The 19,281-nt window shown below is 35.7% G+C and overlaps 1 protein-coding gene across 1 annotated transcript; it reads left to right on the top strand.

Moving 5' to 3' along the window:
• Positions 1-16,232: 16,232 nt before the first annotated feature.
• Positions 16,233-17,366, top strand: LOC128554394 (ADP-ribosylhydrolase ARH1-like; the record flags this gene model as incomplete). The annotated part of the gene is made up of 1 exon (XM_053535673.1): positions 16,233-17,366. A coding segment is annotated over exon 1 (1,134 nt), but the record flags the coding sequence as incomplete, so codon positions are not given.
• Between the last annotated feature and the right edge of the window lie 1,915 nt (positions 17,367-19,281).

Here is a 19,281-nt window from a genome sequence, read left to right as displayed (position 1 = left end):
CATGAGAACCATATGACCCAAAATATTGAAACTTCATATGATGACTGGACATGCAGTGAAATAACCCCTATTGATTTCTGGGCCACTCGATCAAAGGTCAGGGACACAGGGACCGTTTCCAAGGGGCAAGAACATGGAACACAGTTTCCGTTTTGTTACTTGAGAACCTTTTTTACCCAAAATGTCGAAACTTTGCAGGATGATAAGACACGCAGGGTAGATTACTCTTATTGATTCCTAAGTCACTCCACAAAGGTCATCGTCACAGGGACCTGGCCCCAATTTCACAATAACACTTAAGTAATTACTTAGTTAAGTCTGTTATTTTAAAATCATGCTATTGCTTAAGCTATTATAAATTAATCTTGATTTTTTCTATACCAATGTCTGTATAATTAAATTAAACTATGGTTTGTAGTATTTGTCTGCAGTACTTACTGTAGTCACGCAAATATGATATTTCTACTTAAGCAGGATATAACTAACTTAAGTATTTGCTTAAGTATATTTCTTATTTTTATACTTCATTTTTTTTTGTAAAATTCAGAATTGCTGTGCATTGTTCTACGAAATAGTCGTGTATGGGTCTGATATAGAATAAAAAGTCGACATAGAAGACGCATAAAGGGCAAAAACAAGCATCTGAAATAACAAACTTAGCTAAGCAATTACTTAAGTTTTTTCGTGAAATTGGGACCTGAACATCGAAAAACCGCTCAACAACTGGAAAACCATTTTACCTAGAAAGTTGAAACTTATAATTGGACATGCGTAGTTAATTACCCCTATTGATTTCTGGGTCACTGAAAGAAAGGTCCAGGTCACACGGGTAAAAACTTAAAAACTGTTTCCGAGGGGCCAGAACATGGAAAACCGTTTCTGTTGCGTAACTTAGAACTATTTGACCCATGATGTTGAAACTTCACATGATGATTAGACATACTGGATAAATGACTCTCATTAATTCTGGGTCACTCAATCAAAGGTCATGATTACAAGGGCTTGAACATGAAAAACCGCTTTCGATCAATAACTAGATAACAATTTGACAAAAAAAGTTGAAACTTCTTATACATGCATAGTATGACTGGATATGCAGAGCGGAAGACACTTATTGATTTCTATGACACTCAATCGAAGATCAAGACGACAGGGGTTTTAACATCGAAACCCGTTTCCGATCAATAATTTTAGAATTATTTGACCCAGAACCTTCAAAATTCATAGGGTGATAGGACTTACAGATTAAATCATCTCTATTGTTTTTGGGGTTACACGATCAGAAGTTCACAGGGACTAGGCCGAAAACCGTTTCAGAGGGACCAGAACATGAAAAACCGTTTTCGATCCTAACTTGATGTCCATTTGACCCAGATGTCGAAACTTTACAAGATGATTAGACATGTAGAGTAAATGACTTCTATTGATTTCTATGTCACTCAGTCAAAGGTCATGGTCACAGGGGTGTGAACATAGAAAACCGCTTCCAGTCAATAACTAGACATTCATTTGACCAAGAAAGTTGAAACTTAGCAGGATGATTGGACATGCATACTAGATGACCCCTATTGATTTCTAGGTCATACAGTCACAGGTCGTGGTCATAGGGGTGTGAACGTGGAAAAGCTGCTTTTGATCAATAACTAGAGCGCCATTTGACGCAGAAAGTTTAAACTTTGTGGGATGATTGAACATGCATAATAGGTGACCCCTAATGATTTCTGGGTTACTCAAATAAAGGTCAAGGTCACAGGGACCAAACCATGGAAATCGTTTCCGAGGGGCCAGAACATGGAAACCGTTTCCGTTCCGTAACCTAAAAACATTTTATCAAGAATGTTAAAACTTCACAGGGTTATTGGACATGCAGAGTAGGTGACTTGTATTGATTTTTGGGGTACTCAATCAAAGGTCATGGTCACAGGAGTCTGAAAATGAAAAACTGCTTCAGATCATTGACTTGAGGACCATCTAACCAAGAAAGTTGAAACTTCGCAGGATGATTGGACACGCATAGTTTATGATCCCTATTGACTTTTTGGTCACTCAAACACTATAATTTACCATTCCTTGACTCCAATTATCAGTTTTAAAATTTTGTATATTTTTCCTGCATAGCAGTTTCCATTCTTCTTTGGTGGCAAAGTACCTGTTTCTATACACTAACTAAGATACATTGAACGATTATACTTTTTAAGAATATTTACAATGTCAGGAACAAGCCACATTGTTTTTCGTCTATACTACAAACATAGTCTGACAGTTTGGCATTAAAAACATGTTTTGTGAGAAATGAACTTGGCATATCACATAGTCATTTCAAAGAATCTAGCTTTCTATATTCTACTTCATATATAATGCATTTTCAGCCAAGCATACTGAGACAAATATCCGGTTGTATTAAATAGTTAAATCCTTGTATTTTAGCAGCTTGCCTAAGGAATATGTGTAATTGCATTGTGCATAAGCAGATTTCTTATAATCATTCAATATTTCGCAAACCAAAAATAACCTTTAAACATAAATTTTTGAGATAAGCGAAACCGATTTGGTCGGATTAATATATGTTGGTTCCATTTTTTGAAGGAAAGGAGAGAAAAGAGAGACGCTTTTGCTCTTTCACATGCATGTTCTACCTTTTCTGTAATAAAGGTAAACGATTACATGTTTAGCACTTGCTCAAATGGACGGTCTCCTATCGATAATTGAATTTAGGACACTTTTCTGTTTGTTTATCATAAAGCTTTTCCGTGTTTTTTTTTGTTCTTTTTTTCTGCTATTAACTGCGGATGCCGCAGATAAGTTGGAAAGCAACGAGTAGATTTGGCGATTTCACGAGATTTTCTACCAAAATGCGATTGGCTTATCGCATTTATTAAACGGCGTTTTTGCAATATAGCTGGCTCTCTATATGACATATAGAGAAATGCTTATTACCTGAATTCCTTACCCGTTATAATTAATTCAAACTTTCAGCAAACATCAATACAGATACCCAGTTGTACATAAGTTTTTTTTTTTAATTTCTCTTTGTTTTCCTTGATTATGATATGAAGGTGAAATAAAGTTATTTTTACTCAAAGCAATAACTTTCATAATAAAGAAATAAATATTTCCTACATTAAAGCGTAATGGTATGATAGAAAACAAGCACGCTATTCACTCGTATGTTACTTTTTAGGCTTTTTAAGTGGTCACACATAAATCCATAACAATTTCTGGTCTGTATAACTTCTAGCGGCATGAATAACTTCTAGCTGCAGGAAATATTTCGTCTTGTACCTATATTTGCATGAATTCCTGTACATGCTTTTTAGCATTCGCTGAGGCTTTCAGGCATGGTTTGCAGAAGAAGCGGGAAATAGTCATAAAAGACAGGACGGTGGGAAATATTGGGAAATCCCGGGAAATACTGCTTTTTACTAGTGATGGGCAAATCGGTTAGATTTGCCAACCGATTAATCGGCATAATCGGACAAGCCAACCAATTCGATTAATCGGATATAATCGGATAATCGGTTACTCTAGTTGCATATCTATAAGTTCACCTAACAGTGTATGTTTTATGTCACTACTTAAGAAATGAACCACACAGACATCAAATATCCTATTTCTATTGTATCCCTTCATAAACAAGAGTAAGTTAATAGCATAAAAGTAAAATATTTGTGAAGATAGTAAACTTCAAATCAGGTACTCGTCTTCATTTCACCAGGGACTTATTCAGTGATATTGTGTTATTAAATTAAATTTATTTGGAGGAAAATAAAGTATTAACGATTTATTATTTCTTAGTGCACGACTAGAATGATTTCAATCCCACAAAATCAAGAATTGAAAATACCTTTGCTCATATGCTTGCGTAAGTCTTACGGCATGCTATGCGTACTCCCATACTAATGTCAAGAGTTTTGGTTGATGGTTTTCCCGGCTTAATTTTGTAAAAACCATATATCTTCCTAAATCTGGGTGATCACAGATGACCTCAATTTCTTTCGAGATTTTGGAGGAAGCCATTTTTACGTAGATTAGTTTCCCTTGGCGTATTTGCCCCCAAAGAACGGTAAATACCGGAAAGAAAAAGGTCAGAAACAACTAAATTATCCGTTTATGGTGCCAAGTAATTAATCGGTCAGGAAAAGTGAAGTCGGCGATCGCGCTCATGAATGCAACGCCGACGATTATTCGATTGTCGCCGATTGTCGGCCCATCACTACTTTTTACCTGGAAATACTCAGAGGTATTTAGTACCTAGCAATGAAATGGTTTTATCAACATAATTAAATCATTTTTATCTTTGTTCATTAAATATTTTACATTTTAAACAGTAATTGAAACACTGACAAAAGTTATAAAGTAAAAAAAAATATTTTGTATTTTGCAGATGTAATTTTGAGAAAATAGTAACTTGCAGCACTCATCCCAGTACATTTCTGTACTTAAACATCATGTGTATACGTGTTAAGTGTATTATTTAGCCAAGCCCCACAATGGTTTGCAATGATTATACAATGTATGGTGTTGTACCAATGATAAATAATAAGGTGCTTAAATATATCAAAGGATGTCATAATGATCATACAGATGCAGTGTGTTTGAGTTTGCCAGGAAATAAATTGTTATCAAATTTATATCTCAGTTGTTTTCTAGCTACCTGTTAACTGTAATTTAGCCTCAATTTTTATGAATAATTTATTTCCTCCTTTATGGTGATCGCCTGTGTATGATTATCATTTTTGTCTTAAGACATATATATTATATATATTTGTTATGGGACAAATGACGACGTATGTGGTGATTTCCTTTGTTGTCGGTGATTTAAGGTCAGTTAAATGGTTTCTAAAATATAAAACATGTTATTTCAATAAACTATTACAAATGTAATAAAAACCATGTCAAAATCATTATTGTGTCATGAAATATTTGAATTTACACGTTTGTTATCTTATAGGATAGATTCATGCATTTTCTAAAAATGTAAAAACACGAATTATTGTGTGTAGTGTAGACACATGAAAAAATATATATCTGGCGGTGACTGTATTTTTTTCAATGTTAAATTTATATTCAATATTTTGTCTTAAATGCTTGCAGAATTTCTTAAATATTTTAAGCATTTGTTAAGATACTTGCAGAATAGTGAATTGTTTTGTTCAGTTTATTTCAACACGGCAAATAGGTTACATGCCTACGGATGATTTGATTATGCTGTCATTAATAGATTGTAGCAAAATCAATATATAGAATATTCACTTGCCTATAAGTACAACTGGTTTTAGAATAAAATGCAAACGAAAAGATGAGTCGGTCAATTTGAAAGTGTCTAACAAATAAATAAGTTAAAGTAGTTCTTTAACTTAGTCCTGACTAGAAAAGGGGTTCCAAAGGCTGGTGAAAGTGTACGAAAAGTTCCTATTGCCATACAATACCGTGCTAGGATTTGGAACGACTAATGGCATCTTATCTAACTTGTCTGCACACTTCTGTCATATCCATGATATAGGCTGAAAGTAATCATATTAATCATAGTATTTCATTAGGTCGTTTAGAACTTTGTACTGTGCTCTTTAATACATAGATAGTCTTAGTACGAAAGTAATATGACTGCAGCAGGACGTTCTATTGATAATGCTGACTACCGTATTATGGAAATGCTTTAATTTGTTAAATGAGGTACTGCATAATCAACAAGGCATTGTGCACAGTAGTAACAATGCAATTGATACAGAGTTAGCTACTGTTTGTAGTTTTGCATATTGTCACAAACTGACACAACATTTTGCAGGCGACATGCGCTTTTTGACCTTTTCAAGATCAACTAGCTGGGAAGCGGCATACTGGAGTCTTGGAGTAGAGTGATGGGGTGGAGTCATGGAATGAGATTTTGGAGTGACCTTGGAGTGAAAAATTAATTAGAGTGAGATTTTGGAGTAAAAATCATACGTTTTCTTGTTGTTGTTCATATCAGATATATTGATTACATGACGAAGGCCATAAAGAAGGAAAGTGGTGATAAAGAAATGTTGTTGGAAATAGTTTTGTAGCATTATTTGATGATGATGCTTAAGAAGTGTGCTGCTATTTCCTTTGTCAATGTTTTTATAATGGTAGTGATGAAAATGCAGCTGATGATGTTAATAGCACTGATAATGATGTTGTTATTTTTTTAATTGGGAAAAAAAGAGCAGTTATTCCACTTCTGTATGCTAATTTTAATTTGATTTTTTATTTGCTGCTGCTAGTGATGATGAAGATGATGATGATGATGATTTCGATGACAGGATGTTTTTGATGGTAATATTGATAGCGATGATGATATTTTTATTATAATGTTGTCAGTGAGAAAGGAATGTCATATATATATATGACAATGATAATGATTTATATTGTTGTTATTGATGAATATTATTGATGTTTGTGATGATAGAAGTGTAATTAAAACATTTGTTTTGAAGTGATACTTTGATCAAATGTAATAACTGTATATGAGATTTTAATTTTTAAATCATCATCATCAGTAACATCAACATCAGAAAAATCCTCATGGTCTTTTTACCAATATTGAAGCTCGTGCTTGGAACTTTTTCAAATTGTCTTAATATCAGATATAGATATCTTGTTTCTTTAGTGTGTGCTTTATAAAATTCATTGATTATGTAATTCTTTATGCTTTGACACATTAAAGTGTCACAGAAACTTGAAGAACATTATTTCAATTGTCATCATCATATACCATCAGCATCATCATCCCCACTATCGTCACAACTACTTCAACAATTAGCATCATCTACATTTTTATCACCTTCACCATCACTATCACCATCATTATCATCACCACTATCATCACAACCATACGACAATCATCATCATTTCAAATACTATCATCACCAACAACACCAACATCTTCAAGATTATCATTACCGTAAACATTATCATCTTCATCATCATCACCATCACCACCACCACCATCATCATCATCATATACAACAATAACACCACAAAACCATCGTTATCATTACCAACATAATATCATTTACATCATCATCACAATCACCAGTCATCATCACCACTGTCATTATCACCACCAGCATCATCATCATCGTCATTACATCATCATCATCATCACCATCACATCCATCTCCTCTTCATCATCACCTGTCATAACATAATCATTATCATCGTTTGTTTTACTGATGTTTTTGCTGATGAACAAGATAAAGAAAAGTTGTGGTCGGAAAATAACGGTTTGTTGATGTTATTGTATAGGTGTTTGTATTGTTGTTAATGATAATGATGATGATTGAAATGTACACACTTCTTGTCTTTAAGAGTGTTGGGTGATTTTGTTTGTCAAGGATGATAAGCTGGTTTTCATGATATCAATGATGACGATAATTTTGACAAAAACATAATTTCATCCTCAAGACACGAACAACAATCAATAGTTTTTGTTGTAAGCGTAATTATATAAAACAAATCATCATCTTTCCCATATCAAAGAAAAACAGAGTTTCACGTTGTATTAAATTTGATTCTTCATATACCAACAATCACCATTCTTACTATAGACTGCAACAGCAACAGCAACATACATAAATCATTATTGTATTTCGCCATATGAAATTTCATCTATAATACCACTGCTTATTATTCCATATTTTTCGTATGCCGAAGCTAGGCGCGATTTTTAATTAGAATAAATGACTTTGTTCAGCGGCCTAGCAATAGTTGAGCAGGAAGGTATCAACATTCCCGTTCCTATAGTCAAGACATGAAATGTAAGGACTTTTCCTTTCCACGCGGATAATGCGGCGAAAAAGTTTCATGTCTAAATTGCCAAGATTCAGATAATTCGCAAAATTCGTCGCTTGCGAAATGCGGTCTATCATCAGATATAATAATAAAGCATCACAAAATCCGTAGAGTATTTGAATGGCCTAAGACGAGTTTGTATCACTGACTAAGTTCACTTCAAAGAATCTACTACAGTAGTATGTTGTCAGATCTAATTTTGTCTGTACCTGTTTTTATATGACCTATATGGAAATTCTGTAGGCTGCATCGGTTCTTTTGTGTTCGAATCCCTATGTGTAAGACATGTTGAGCATTTTACTTTTTTTACCGTTCACGGCAAACAATTTTCTTTCACGCGTTCAATTGTTTTGTCGCATAGATCCTCCTTGTGCATCTGAATCAGCATCTCGGGTTGTAACGATTTGACTCCGAAAATTGAGGTTGTCCTCAATTGATAATTCATCGCGAAGGTTCCAGATCTCAGGTATAGCCGGATCACAGTTGGAAGACATGTCAGGCATTCTTCAGTTGTAGTCTTTTTCAGTTTCTGTATTTGCGGATCTTTTTAGATTTTAGACGTCATACTGTCTAAGTTTTCGGGAAATCTACCGGGAGGATTGACAGTAGGAGTGAAATCATCCTTAAGATGCAAGTGACATCTACCTTGGAAGGACTCAAATGCCCTTAAAACGTGTCTCCATACTTCTGCATATCTGATTCAATTCTTGAGACATTTCATGTTCAGACGGTTTATCATCATGAACTGTCTACGTAACATTTACCAGTCAAAAATCTTACTAAAGAAGAGTGCGGAACTAATGTAACATGCACATTTAACCAATCCCTGGATATAGTCTATTTCAAAGTCTATAATATAATAAAAAATATAGAACATATAGGATACTGGTAAGTCTTAATACAAACAAAATCTGCACCGGTGACTGAAAGGGAGCTTGACACTCTATACGTGAACAATTTGTATTAAAGGATATTATACTAAGCAAATCTATTTTATGGTTTCCAGTGAATTATAAGTTTTCTCAGTGATATAAAAGTGATAATCCACAGTGGATTATCATTTTTATTTTTCAGATTTTGCCGAACTAGTTCCGGTTGTCCGTCGCGATTGAAGTCAAATTGTATAACGAGCGTTACGAATACCGGGGACCATAATGACGATGACGTCGTTAAACTGACGTCATTTGTGTTGTGCTTTCTGTTGATCTTTCCCGCAATTTTCGAATTTTTATAAATTACGCAACAAAAGTAGTTTTACACATGAAAAAGAAAATGTGTTTGTGTCAGTGAAATATCAATTTTATTTTACTCGTGAGCACCAAAAAAGTCATTTTCACTCGTGACTACGCCACTCGAGGAAATATCAGTTTTTGATGTTCACTTGTGAAATAAAATTGATAGTTCACTGAAACAAAACAAATATCTTCTATTTATTTGCAATTTGAAAATAATAGTCCTGTTAATCATCTAGTACGCACTTATTTTCTGTCATTATTTCTATAAAGAAGACTTTGAAATATTCATTTCATTAAAAGTTATACACATGCACAATCACATAACCACTTTTGTAATGTTTACTTTCTCAAATTAAAATATAACTAAATAACCGGATGTAATGTTTTAAACAACACTGCTATACTTTTGTTTACTACTGTTTCAGCTGCGAATCTTACGTTAGCACTGAATACTACATACTACCTTTCCTCTAAGATATCAACACATAATTTTTGCAATGGAGATCATTTTTGTAGTAGCTTAGAGGCCGAGAAGGAAAAGTTATAGTTAGAACGTAAGTTAGAGCTAGATAAGTTAGAAATGGAAAAGGAGAAGTTAATATTAGCTAGGAAGTTAGAAACAGAGAAGGAGGAAGCAGGAAGTAGCAAAATTAGAAACAGAGCATAAGTTTAAGAGAGACTTAGTCACAATGAGTAAGACAAAGCTAAAGGTTAAGATGTCTCCCTTTGATGAGAAAATTGATTCCATGGATGCGTACTTGAATGTGTACGAAACGTACGCTGTTGCGCAGGATTGGAATAAAGAGATATGGTCACTAAACTTACCATTCCTTCTTAAGGGTACGGCAAGAGAGGTTTTTGATAGGCTTCCGTTGGAAGATAGAAAGGATTATGATAAACTGAAAGCCGCTTTTCTACGGCAGTTCGAACTCACTGACGATGGCTATTAAAAAAACTTTAGAACTGAAAGGCCTCGTGATAATGAGACCTTTTTGATGTTTCTAGCCAGAATAAGTAGATATTTAGATGGTTGGCTTAGATTGAGTAAGTTAGAGAAAACGTACGAAGTATTATTAGATTTTATACTTAGGGACCAACTTTTAGATGTATGTAAATGTGTGTAATAGAGAACTATACAAGAATTTGAGTAGTAAGAGGTTAGCTAAAGCTAGGGATGTAGCAGAAGATGCAGATTTGTTTGCAAAGACTCGTGTAGGTCCCAAGTATGTCGTGAATCGAACCAATAAGGGCCGGAGCCATAAACTATATGAAATACCTCAGAGACAGTATCCTAGTAGTCGTAATGTAGGCACTAGTTATAGAGGTAGTAGCAATGTTTCTAAGAGAGGTAGAGGTTATCAACCCTTTGGTGTACTGAAGTGTACTAATTGTGGTCGTATAGGGCATAGCTCATATTACTGTAGGTTATAGTGCTAATGCAGCAGCAGGTATAGAGGTAGAGCAGGAACAGGAAAGTAGTAATGGGGAAAATAGAAATAGTAAGGAAAATAGAAATAGAGGTAGAGGCCGTGACCGATCTAGGAGTAGAGGTAGAGGAAGAAATAGAGATAGAGATAGGAGTAAGTCAAGTAGGTCAGAGAGTGGAAATAGTATTATAGAACTCAGTGATGTTGAGGAGTAAGGTATGCTTAGTGTAAGTACATGTCTTACAAAACCCGATACTTGTTATGGTAGGGATGTAATCGCTATGCGAGATACAGGTTGTACATGTGTGATAGTGAAACGGGACTTAGTAGAAGCAAGTCAGTTTGTAGAGAAAACCCGTAGATGTAAGTACATAGATGGGAGTGAACATAGACTAGATGTAGCTAGAATAGATATTGATTGTCCGTATTTCAAGGGTACAGTAGAGGCGTTGGTTGTAGATAATCCTACCAATGATGTTTTATTTGGTAATGTAGAAGGACCTGTAGAACCTCATTTTAGTAGCTTAGCGTCAGCAGTAGAAACTAGGGCGCAAGCCAAAGTTAAGAAGCAAGTAAAGCTTAAAGTCCTGTCTCAGATTTTAGATATATCTAGAGAGGAGTTCTTAAAAAAGCAACAGAAAGATAGCACTTTAGAAAGAAGGCTGAGGAAGGTACGATTAAGCAGTGTAGATGTAAAGGTTCAGTTAGGTTTGAGATTAGGAATAAATTGTTATATAGAGAGTATACCTCCCAGAATTTAGACAAAAGTAGACAGTTGATTGTACCTAAATGTCTTAGAGAAACTGTGATGAAAGTTGCACATGATTCGTTACTGTCAGGCCATTTAAGTGTACGGAAAACTAGTGATAGGGTATTAGTCGAATTTTACTGGCCAGGAGTAATGGCAGATGTTAGGAGGTACTGTCAGTCATGTAGTATTTGTCAACGTACTATAGCTAAGGGTAGAGTAAGTAAAGTTCCGTTAGAAAAAATGCATTAAATTTTGATTGATACTCGGTTTAAGAGAGTTGCTGTCGACATCGTTGGTCCGATCGAACCTATGACTGATAGGAAAAACAGATACATTTTGACTATGGTAGATTATGCTACTAGATATCCGGAAGCCATAGCACTGCCTGGTATTGAAACTGAGAGAGTAGCAGAGGCATTAGTAGATATGTACAGTAGATTAGGAGTGCCAGAGGAAATTCTTACCGATTGTGGATCGCAGTTTACGTCAGACCTTATGGCAGAAGTTAGCAGATTATTGTCATTAAGGCAGTTAACTACAACATAGTATCATCCTATGTGTAACGGTTTAGTAGAGACGTTTAACGGTAGTTTGAAGCAAATGTTGTACTCCACCTGGAGGGGATTATTTACACTGTCCCTGTCTTTGGAATATGGTAGGGGTAAGAGTGAGGTTGGGTGCGCACCATAAACCGGTTTAAGCTCCCCAGTGGTGTTTTTGCCACTGACCGTTCCAAGGCGGTGCCCCACTATGTTCCTTTGTTTGTTCGTTTTGTCCTTGTGTGTTCCTTTGTTTGTTCGTTTTGTCCTTGTGTGTTGGCTTTGTGTGTGTGTGTGTGTGGTGCACGCGTTTGCGTGCTGTGGTTTTTTTAAGGAGCTGCGTTTTTGGTGCGTGGCATTCCCTGTTTGATATATGTCTTTGTTTTTTTGAAGCGTATGTATAGTGAGAGACCTAGAGATTGGGATAGGTATTTGAATGCTATGTTGTTTGCTTACCGTAAAGTTCCGCAAGAAAGTTTGGGAATTTCTCCCTTTGAGTTACTTTACGGTAGAACAATCCGTGGACCAATAACTGTGCTAAGAGAGTTATGGGCTGGTACAACGGAGAATGATGAGGTTAAAACCACTTACCAGTATGTTATGGATTTGCAAGAAAAGTTGGAGGATACGTGTAAGATAGCTCAGCAATAGTTAGCAAAAAGTAGTGCCAGATACAAGAAGTATTACAACAGGAAGGCTAGAGATAGGAGGTTTAAGGCAGGTAGTAAGGTACTCGTATTGTTACCTACGAAACATAATAAGTTGTTGTTACATTGGACGGGTCCTTACGTAGTAGTAGATGTAGTAAATAGACTAGATTACAGGCTAGATGTAGACGGAAAGTTGAAATCTTTTCATCCAAACATGCTGTAACAGTACTGTGAAAGGAAGGATGATAGTAAGTCTATACCAGATAAGGGTATATTAAGTAAGGTTGAAGCAGCTATTGTAGAGGAGGATCAGAGAGATTATGACAGATTAGATACGAATGAAAGTAGTGATGAGTTTTCAAATAGAGTAGAAAAGGATATAGTTTTGTGTCCTATAAAGCAGGGTACAGAAACGTACAAAGATGTAGAGATAAATCCAGAATTACCAGTAGAATGTAAACAGGAAGTAGTAGATTTGTTAGAAAATTCCTCAGATGTACTGACAGATATTCCTGGGAATACTAACTAAGTTGAACATGAAATTCAGTTGTCAACTACAGATCTGATAGGAGTAAAGGGTCTTCCTATACCTTTTCATTCGCAGTCAGTAGTGAAAGAGGATGTAGATAAAATGTTGGAGTTGGGAGTAATCGAACCATCAAATGCTCCATTTTCCTCCCCTATTGTCCTCATAAGTAAAAAAGGTTCTGTATAGATTTTCGCCAGGTCAACAAACTGACGGTTTTCGATGCTGAACCTATGTCAAACATGGATGAGATGTTTTCAAAGCTATCTAAGTATAGATAGTTGTCTAAACTAGACTTGAGCAAAGGTTACTGGCAGGTTCCTTTGTCTGAAAAGACAAACCCATGACTGTTTTTGAAACCCCGAAATGTTTGTTCCAGTTCCGAAAGATGCCTTTTGGATTAGTTAACGCACCTGCAACGTTTTGTAGACTAATGCGGAAGGTTTTGTAGGACATTGAGCACTCAGACAGCTTCATTGATGATATCCTGGTGTATACAATCACATGGCTAGAACATGTAGTGGCACTTCCTGAGTTGTTAACCAGAATAAGAGAGGCTTAGTTAACCGCAAAACCGACTAAGTGTTTTATAGGTGTTTTATAGGTTTTCAGAAGTTAGAATGCTACGGGCATGTGATAGGAGATGTCCAGATCCTTGAACCAGTTCCAAATCAGGAACAGGTCATACAGAATGCCGAAAGACTGAAAACCAAGAAGGCCATACGTTCATTCTTAGGTGTAGTTGGATTTTACCGAAAGTTTATCCTCAATTTTGCCGCCATTGCAGTTCCACTCACAGATTTAACCAAAAGGGTCAGCCGAATCTTGAAGAGTGGGGTGAAAGTCAAACAAAGGATTTCCAGACTTTGAAGGTTAGCTTAATGGGTCCGCCTTTTTGAAGTTGCCAGATTTAGATCATACTTTTATATTGAGAGTAGATGCTTCATATGTAGGTTTAGGCACAGTATTGCTTCAGGAAAGTGATGGAGAGAAATAACCTGTAGCGTAGTTTCATCGGTATTTGTCCGGTAAAGATTTTGTATTAGAGACAGATCATCAGCCGCTCACTTATTTAAATAAAGCGAAACTTCCAGACTAATGAGATGGGCATTTGCATTGCAGCCATAAAGGATCAGTATTAGAGCAATTCCTGGTAGAGAAAATGTAGGCGCAGATTAGTGTAGACAGGTGGCTGTATTATATGGTGTACAAAAAGTGACAGTTTTTTTGTTTGCTATTTTCAGTATATCATTTTGTATTAATTTAAGAAAATTATATTTTTTAAGGGGGTACGTGTGTCATAACTTGATATATGGGCCTTGCTTTATCTGTAGTGTAAATGCAGGTATTGCATCATCTTTTTGTAAATGTTTGAGTTATTGTGGTAAATGTCAGATTTTACGTATAAAATACCTCTAATGTTTTCTGTATTTCATAACATAAATTCCCCTGTAAATTTCATTAAATTTGGTTCAGTAATAAGATATTTTATAAACTTCAGTAATTTATGTTTTTATCCCCAAAACCACTATAATGGGCCTCAAACTGTCAATTTCAATCCGCGCCAAAATAGTCAGATTTCCCGGCTATATCGTGAAGCCCGTTAAAATAAAAATAGTCATAGTACACGGCTTAGCCGTCAGTCCCATGACATTTAGTATTTGGCGGGACATTACCCTACAAATAGACTGGACTAGATATGCCTTGCGCACACCGCATTCCGACATTAGACGAATCTATGTCAGACTAATTTTTGTTGCAAGAAATTTATGCTCGATCGAGGTAAAAAGTTTATTTGTTAGATTTTTGTATGATTTTTGAATTACAATTTTTATTTGGTAAATTTTTGTTCATCCGCATTGTGTCATCTTGATAATAATAAACTTTATAACCAAGTTAATCTTTACCACCAAAATAATTATTTGGATGACAATGATACTTATCTAATAGAATAGAAAAAGTGGAAACTCCACAAAGCGCTCAACACGCCATTATCAGGTAATTTCAAATACTTTTGAAAATAGTAGGCAGGGGAATATTTTTATGCCCACTACACGTTATGAGCTCCAGTGGACTGATAAAAAACTCCTGAAATTCACCATTTGCACTTTATGACAGCCGACAGAATTTTCCCGCCACCTTATTGTAAAGTTATCCATTTTAGAAAATAGCCGGACTTTGCTGTAACGCAGTTGCAGAGCGATAATTTCTTGTACTTTCGATCGACCACTTTTGTATTGCCCATGGATTACACTAAAACCAGAATCATGTAAAAACTGAATAATTTATTATATTCTATTTTAATTTATAGGACACATGCATATTGAGTAAGAAAATAAAATTCAAATTGATATTAATGCAGACAGCAGACATACTAACTACATAAACACAATGTACAAACGTAAACCTTTACTTACAGTAGGCATCAGCCTACCACCTTGATTTAAATCTGTTATACTTTACGAACATTGAAGTTCATTTAACTTGTGAACGTCATTGTCTGTTACACTGATTTGTCTATACAGATATATGTAGTATAAACGCGTGAATAAGTCACAGGTGTTGCTCACCAGCATCTAAAATCATTAGCAGGACCACTGGCACATGCCTCTGTACATGTTATACCCTATGTATTCTATAAGAACCATGGTCATGAACGGGGAAAATATACTAACCCATTTCAATCGTGCATTTCATACTAAAACACGCAGTTCGGTAAATGTGTACTATGGATATTGAACAAGAGGTAATTTATCTTCTATTGTGTACCGGAAATATTTCTACAATATTTCTTATCTAGGAGAACCAACGCGATGTATGTCGGTCGTCGTTTAACTACACGTGTACGCTAAAAAGTGTATATGTATCATAAATGTGCAAAATGAATTAAATAAACAGAACAGATGTATACCTATGTATGACTTCAAATTTAAAATCCTATCTAAGATGAATTTCATTCATCATTTTGAGTTTTATTTTAAAACTATGAATATTTTGTATTCTTTTTTTGATTCTCCTAACATGTGCATACTACTGTGACCTCTAGACCGGATGTCATTAGGGAAGTTCTTGCAAGACTTTTTTTTCTATAACGTTGACGAAAACATGAATTATGTGTAGTACCTCTGCAATATGGAATATTGAGACATTGTGACTAGTGCACGATGGAAGAAGTCTGAATCGCTTAACCGGTATAACATATGTGATATTACAAATACGTGGTTTATAATGCAAAAATGTTTTCATAATACTTTAAATTATTTACAGGTTATTAAAGATACATTCAAACAAAATGGCTCCTCTAGATACACGCTACCAAGCTGCAATGGTGTTGAGTGGTGTAGGAGATTCACTAGGTTATAAAAATGGAGAATGGCTCCTTTGCTTAAGTGGAATAAAAATTCATGAGGAACTTGAGAAACTTGGGGGAGTAAATAATACTGTTATCAAACCTCCAGAATGGAAAGCAAGTCCCTGCACATTACTAAATATACACACAGCAAATGCACTAACTAAATGGGAGTACAAGAACGTAAATGATTTCGAATTAACAAATGTTGCAAAGCAGTACAAAAATACAACCGATGCGTATGATATGAAAGAAAGACATCCTGACGAAACATTAATTGCTGCGCTAGAAAAACTTAATCCTGATGGTGATCAAGGGCCTATCGGTCCGTTTGACAGTAATGGGATAAGTAGCACGGCAGCAGTGAGGGGAATGTGTATTGGTTTGCGACATCCTGATCCTGTAGAGTTACATGCTCTGATAAAGCTAAGCATAGAAATTGGTCGTCTTCTTAATCACCATCCATCGGGTTTCCTTGGTACCTTGACAACTGCGTTATTCACGTCATATGCATTGCAAAGGAAACCTGTACAACAGTGGGGACATGGACTGATTAAAACGTTTCCTAAAGCAATGTCGTATGTGAAAGAAAGTGGTATAGCCGTGAAGGAAAACGTAAATACTTGGAGTGATTTTGAAGACAAATGGCGCTGGTATGTGAGAAGAATCGAGACAGAAGAAAAATGCCCTAAATTCCCATGCCCATATGATATCGAAAAAAAGGAGGAATTCTATGAGTCAATCTCGGGAAATGAAAGATCAGGCAGCAATGGCTGCGATGCAACAATAATTGCATATGACGTATTTCTAAGTTTTAACGGATCATGGGAAGATTTGTGTATCAGATCAATATGCCACGGAGGATTGAGCAACGTTATTTGCTCAATAACAGCATCCTGGTACGGTGCTATGTACGGATATGACGGGGTCAAGGAATGCATTTATTCCAAGGTCGAATTTTGGAGTCATTTGAAAGGATTAGCATACAAGTTGTTCCACCAGTCGTATTATGAGAGTTTGCTTGAAACTCCAAAGGACCTTGCGAAGCTGGAAAATACCGAAAATCCAGCAATTACGGTAAGAATTAACAGGTTATGTCCAATCTGACTAAGTACTTGATCTTCCTAAATGTAAAATCTGATGGCGACCCATTCAAATTCATTTTTTTTATTTCCACCAGTCTATTTCGTTTGAAACAATCAAATGACTTGGGGGGCGTAGGCAGTGTTGCATTTTCCAGTACTGCTCATGAGCAGACTCAATCAAACCAAGTTTATTTACTATGTCTTGTGACTTTGGAACATGGTGGGGGGGGGGGGGGGTAAGAGTGAGGTTAGGAGCACCATAAACCGGTTGAAACTCCCCAGTGGTGGTTTTGCCACTGACCGTTCCAAGGCGGTGCCCCACTGTGTTCCTGCATTTGTTTGATTCGTCCTTTTGTGTTCATTTATGTGTATGGTGTGCGGGAGTTATTCGTATGCGTCTTTGGGGAGGTTGCGTTTTTTTAAAAGTGGCTTTCCCTCTTGGATATTCTTCCTTGTATTTTGTTTTCAGTGCTTCCGAGGGATCTACTACCTGACTTAACCTTCAAATGACATCGATTGACGAAATGTTACACGATGCTTTGAAAAACAAATGTAATCGATAAGTTTAAACCAGAGCAAAGAATGATTTTCGATGCACAGACTCCGCCATATTTATCTTATTTTTGTTTTTATTGTTTCATTTCTTCACCAAAACCGTGGGGCGCAGCCATGATTTGTCGTCATAAGAAAAATAAACCCGTGATACCGGTATTCAAATATCGAAAACTGGAATCCCATGCTAAATACAGACTTTTCAAAATTCTACTTTCACTTTTCAAATGTTGAAAACAAGTCTCTGAAGGGAGAAGTGTTTGTCTGAACGTGACCCTCTACCGGTTGACTTCAGGGATACGGTCAGTAATTCGGTCCGTGGTGTAGTCGAAAGAACTCCAAAGTAGATAGGTCCTAATTGTCCCATCATTTTGCGCAAATTCGTGTAGAACTATAGATGCTTTTGAGAAAAGCGCATGTCTCCCAAAACTGCCCCTATCAAAAATGTCTAGCTTCTCTTGATGGTTTAGACGAGTAGATCCAATTAGATGGTCTCGACGACTAAATATAATCAGTAATTCAAGGGCCATAAATCACAAGTGCCTGGGCGGATTTGGCTAGTTATCGAACTTGGCTAAGGTCTTATGGCCATATACATTTTGTTTAAGTTTGGTGAAGATTGGATGAGAAATGTTCGACTGAGAGAGCAGACAAGAGTAAAAAGGCCGATTTTTTGGTAATTGAAGGGCCATAACTCCGAAATGCTTGGACCGATTTAGCTAGTTATCGAACTTGGCCGAGGTCTGATGGTCAAACACATTTTGTTCAAGTTTGGTGAAGATCGGATAAGAAATGTTCGACTTAGAGTGCGTACAAGAGTAAAAAGGCCGATTTTTCAGTAATTCAAGGGCCATAACTCCATAATGCCTAGACCGATTTGGCTAGTTATCAAACAGGGCTGAGGTCTCATAGTCAATTCAATTCAATTCAATTCAATTCAATTTTATTCAGATTATAAGATCATAAGAATATAATATCATATTAAAAATATCATACATCACATAAACATATACGTATTCAATATAAAAGACAATTATTCTAAGAATATGATATTAATAACTAATCATATGCAAATTTGATCTTATAGCCTGGGATGGCCCATTAAAGTAAACTTAATCACTTATTTCCAATGGGGTCCCTAAAATTATATATCCTGTAAAAATAGACAAACGCTAAAAATGAATTGTTATTAAAAAATAATTAAAGAAAATCGTTTTTTATATTCTCGTACGATGAATGGGAAAACAGCAATCAGTAAAAATTCTAAATAAATAATGAATCTACAAACTTAAACTGAATACTGTATCTATAGACCTATACATATAAATATCTCAAAAAATTTACACATGAAAATA

Source organism: Mercenaria mercenaria, unplaced genomic scaffold, assembly GCF_021730395.1.
Source record: "Mercenaria mercenaria strain notata unplaced genomic scaffold, MADL_Memer_1 contig_5006, whole genome shotgun sequence".
NCBI lineage: Eukaryota > Metazoa > Mollusca > Bivalvia > Venerida > Veneridae > Mercenaria > Mercenaria mercenaria.
Note: the sequence above shows the minus strand (reverse complement) of the source record. Positions and strands in the feature narration are given on the sequence as shown.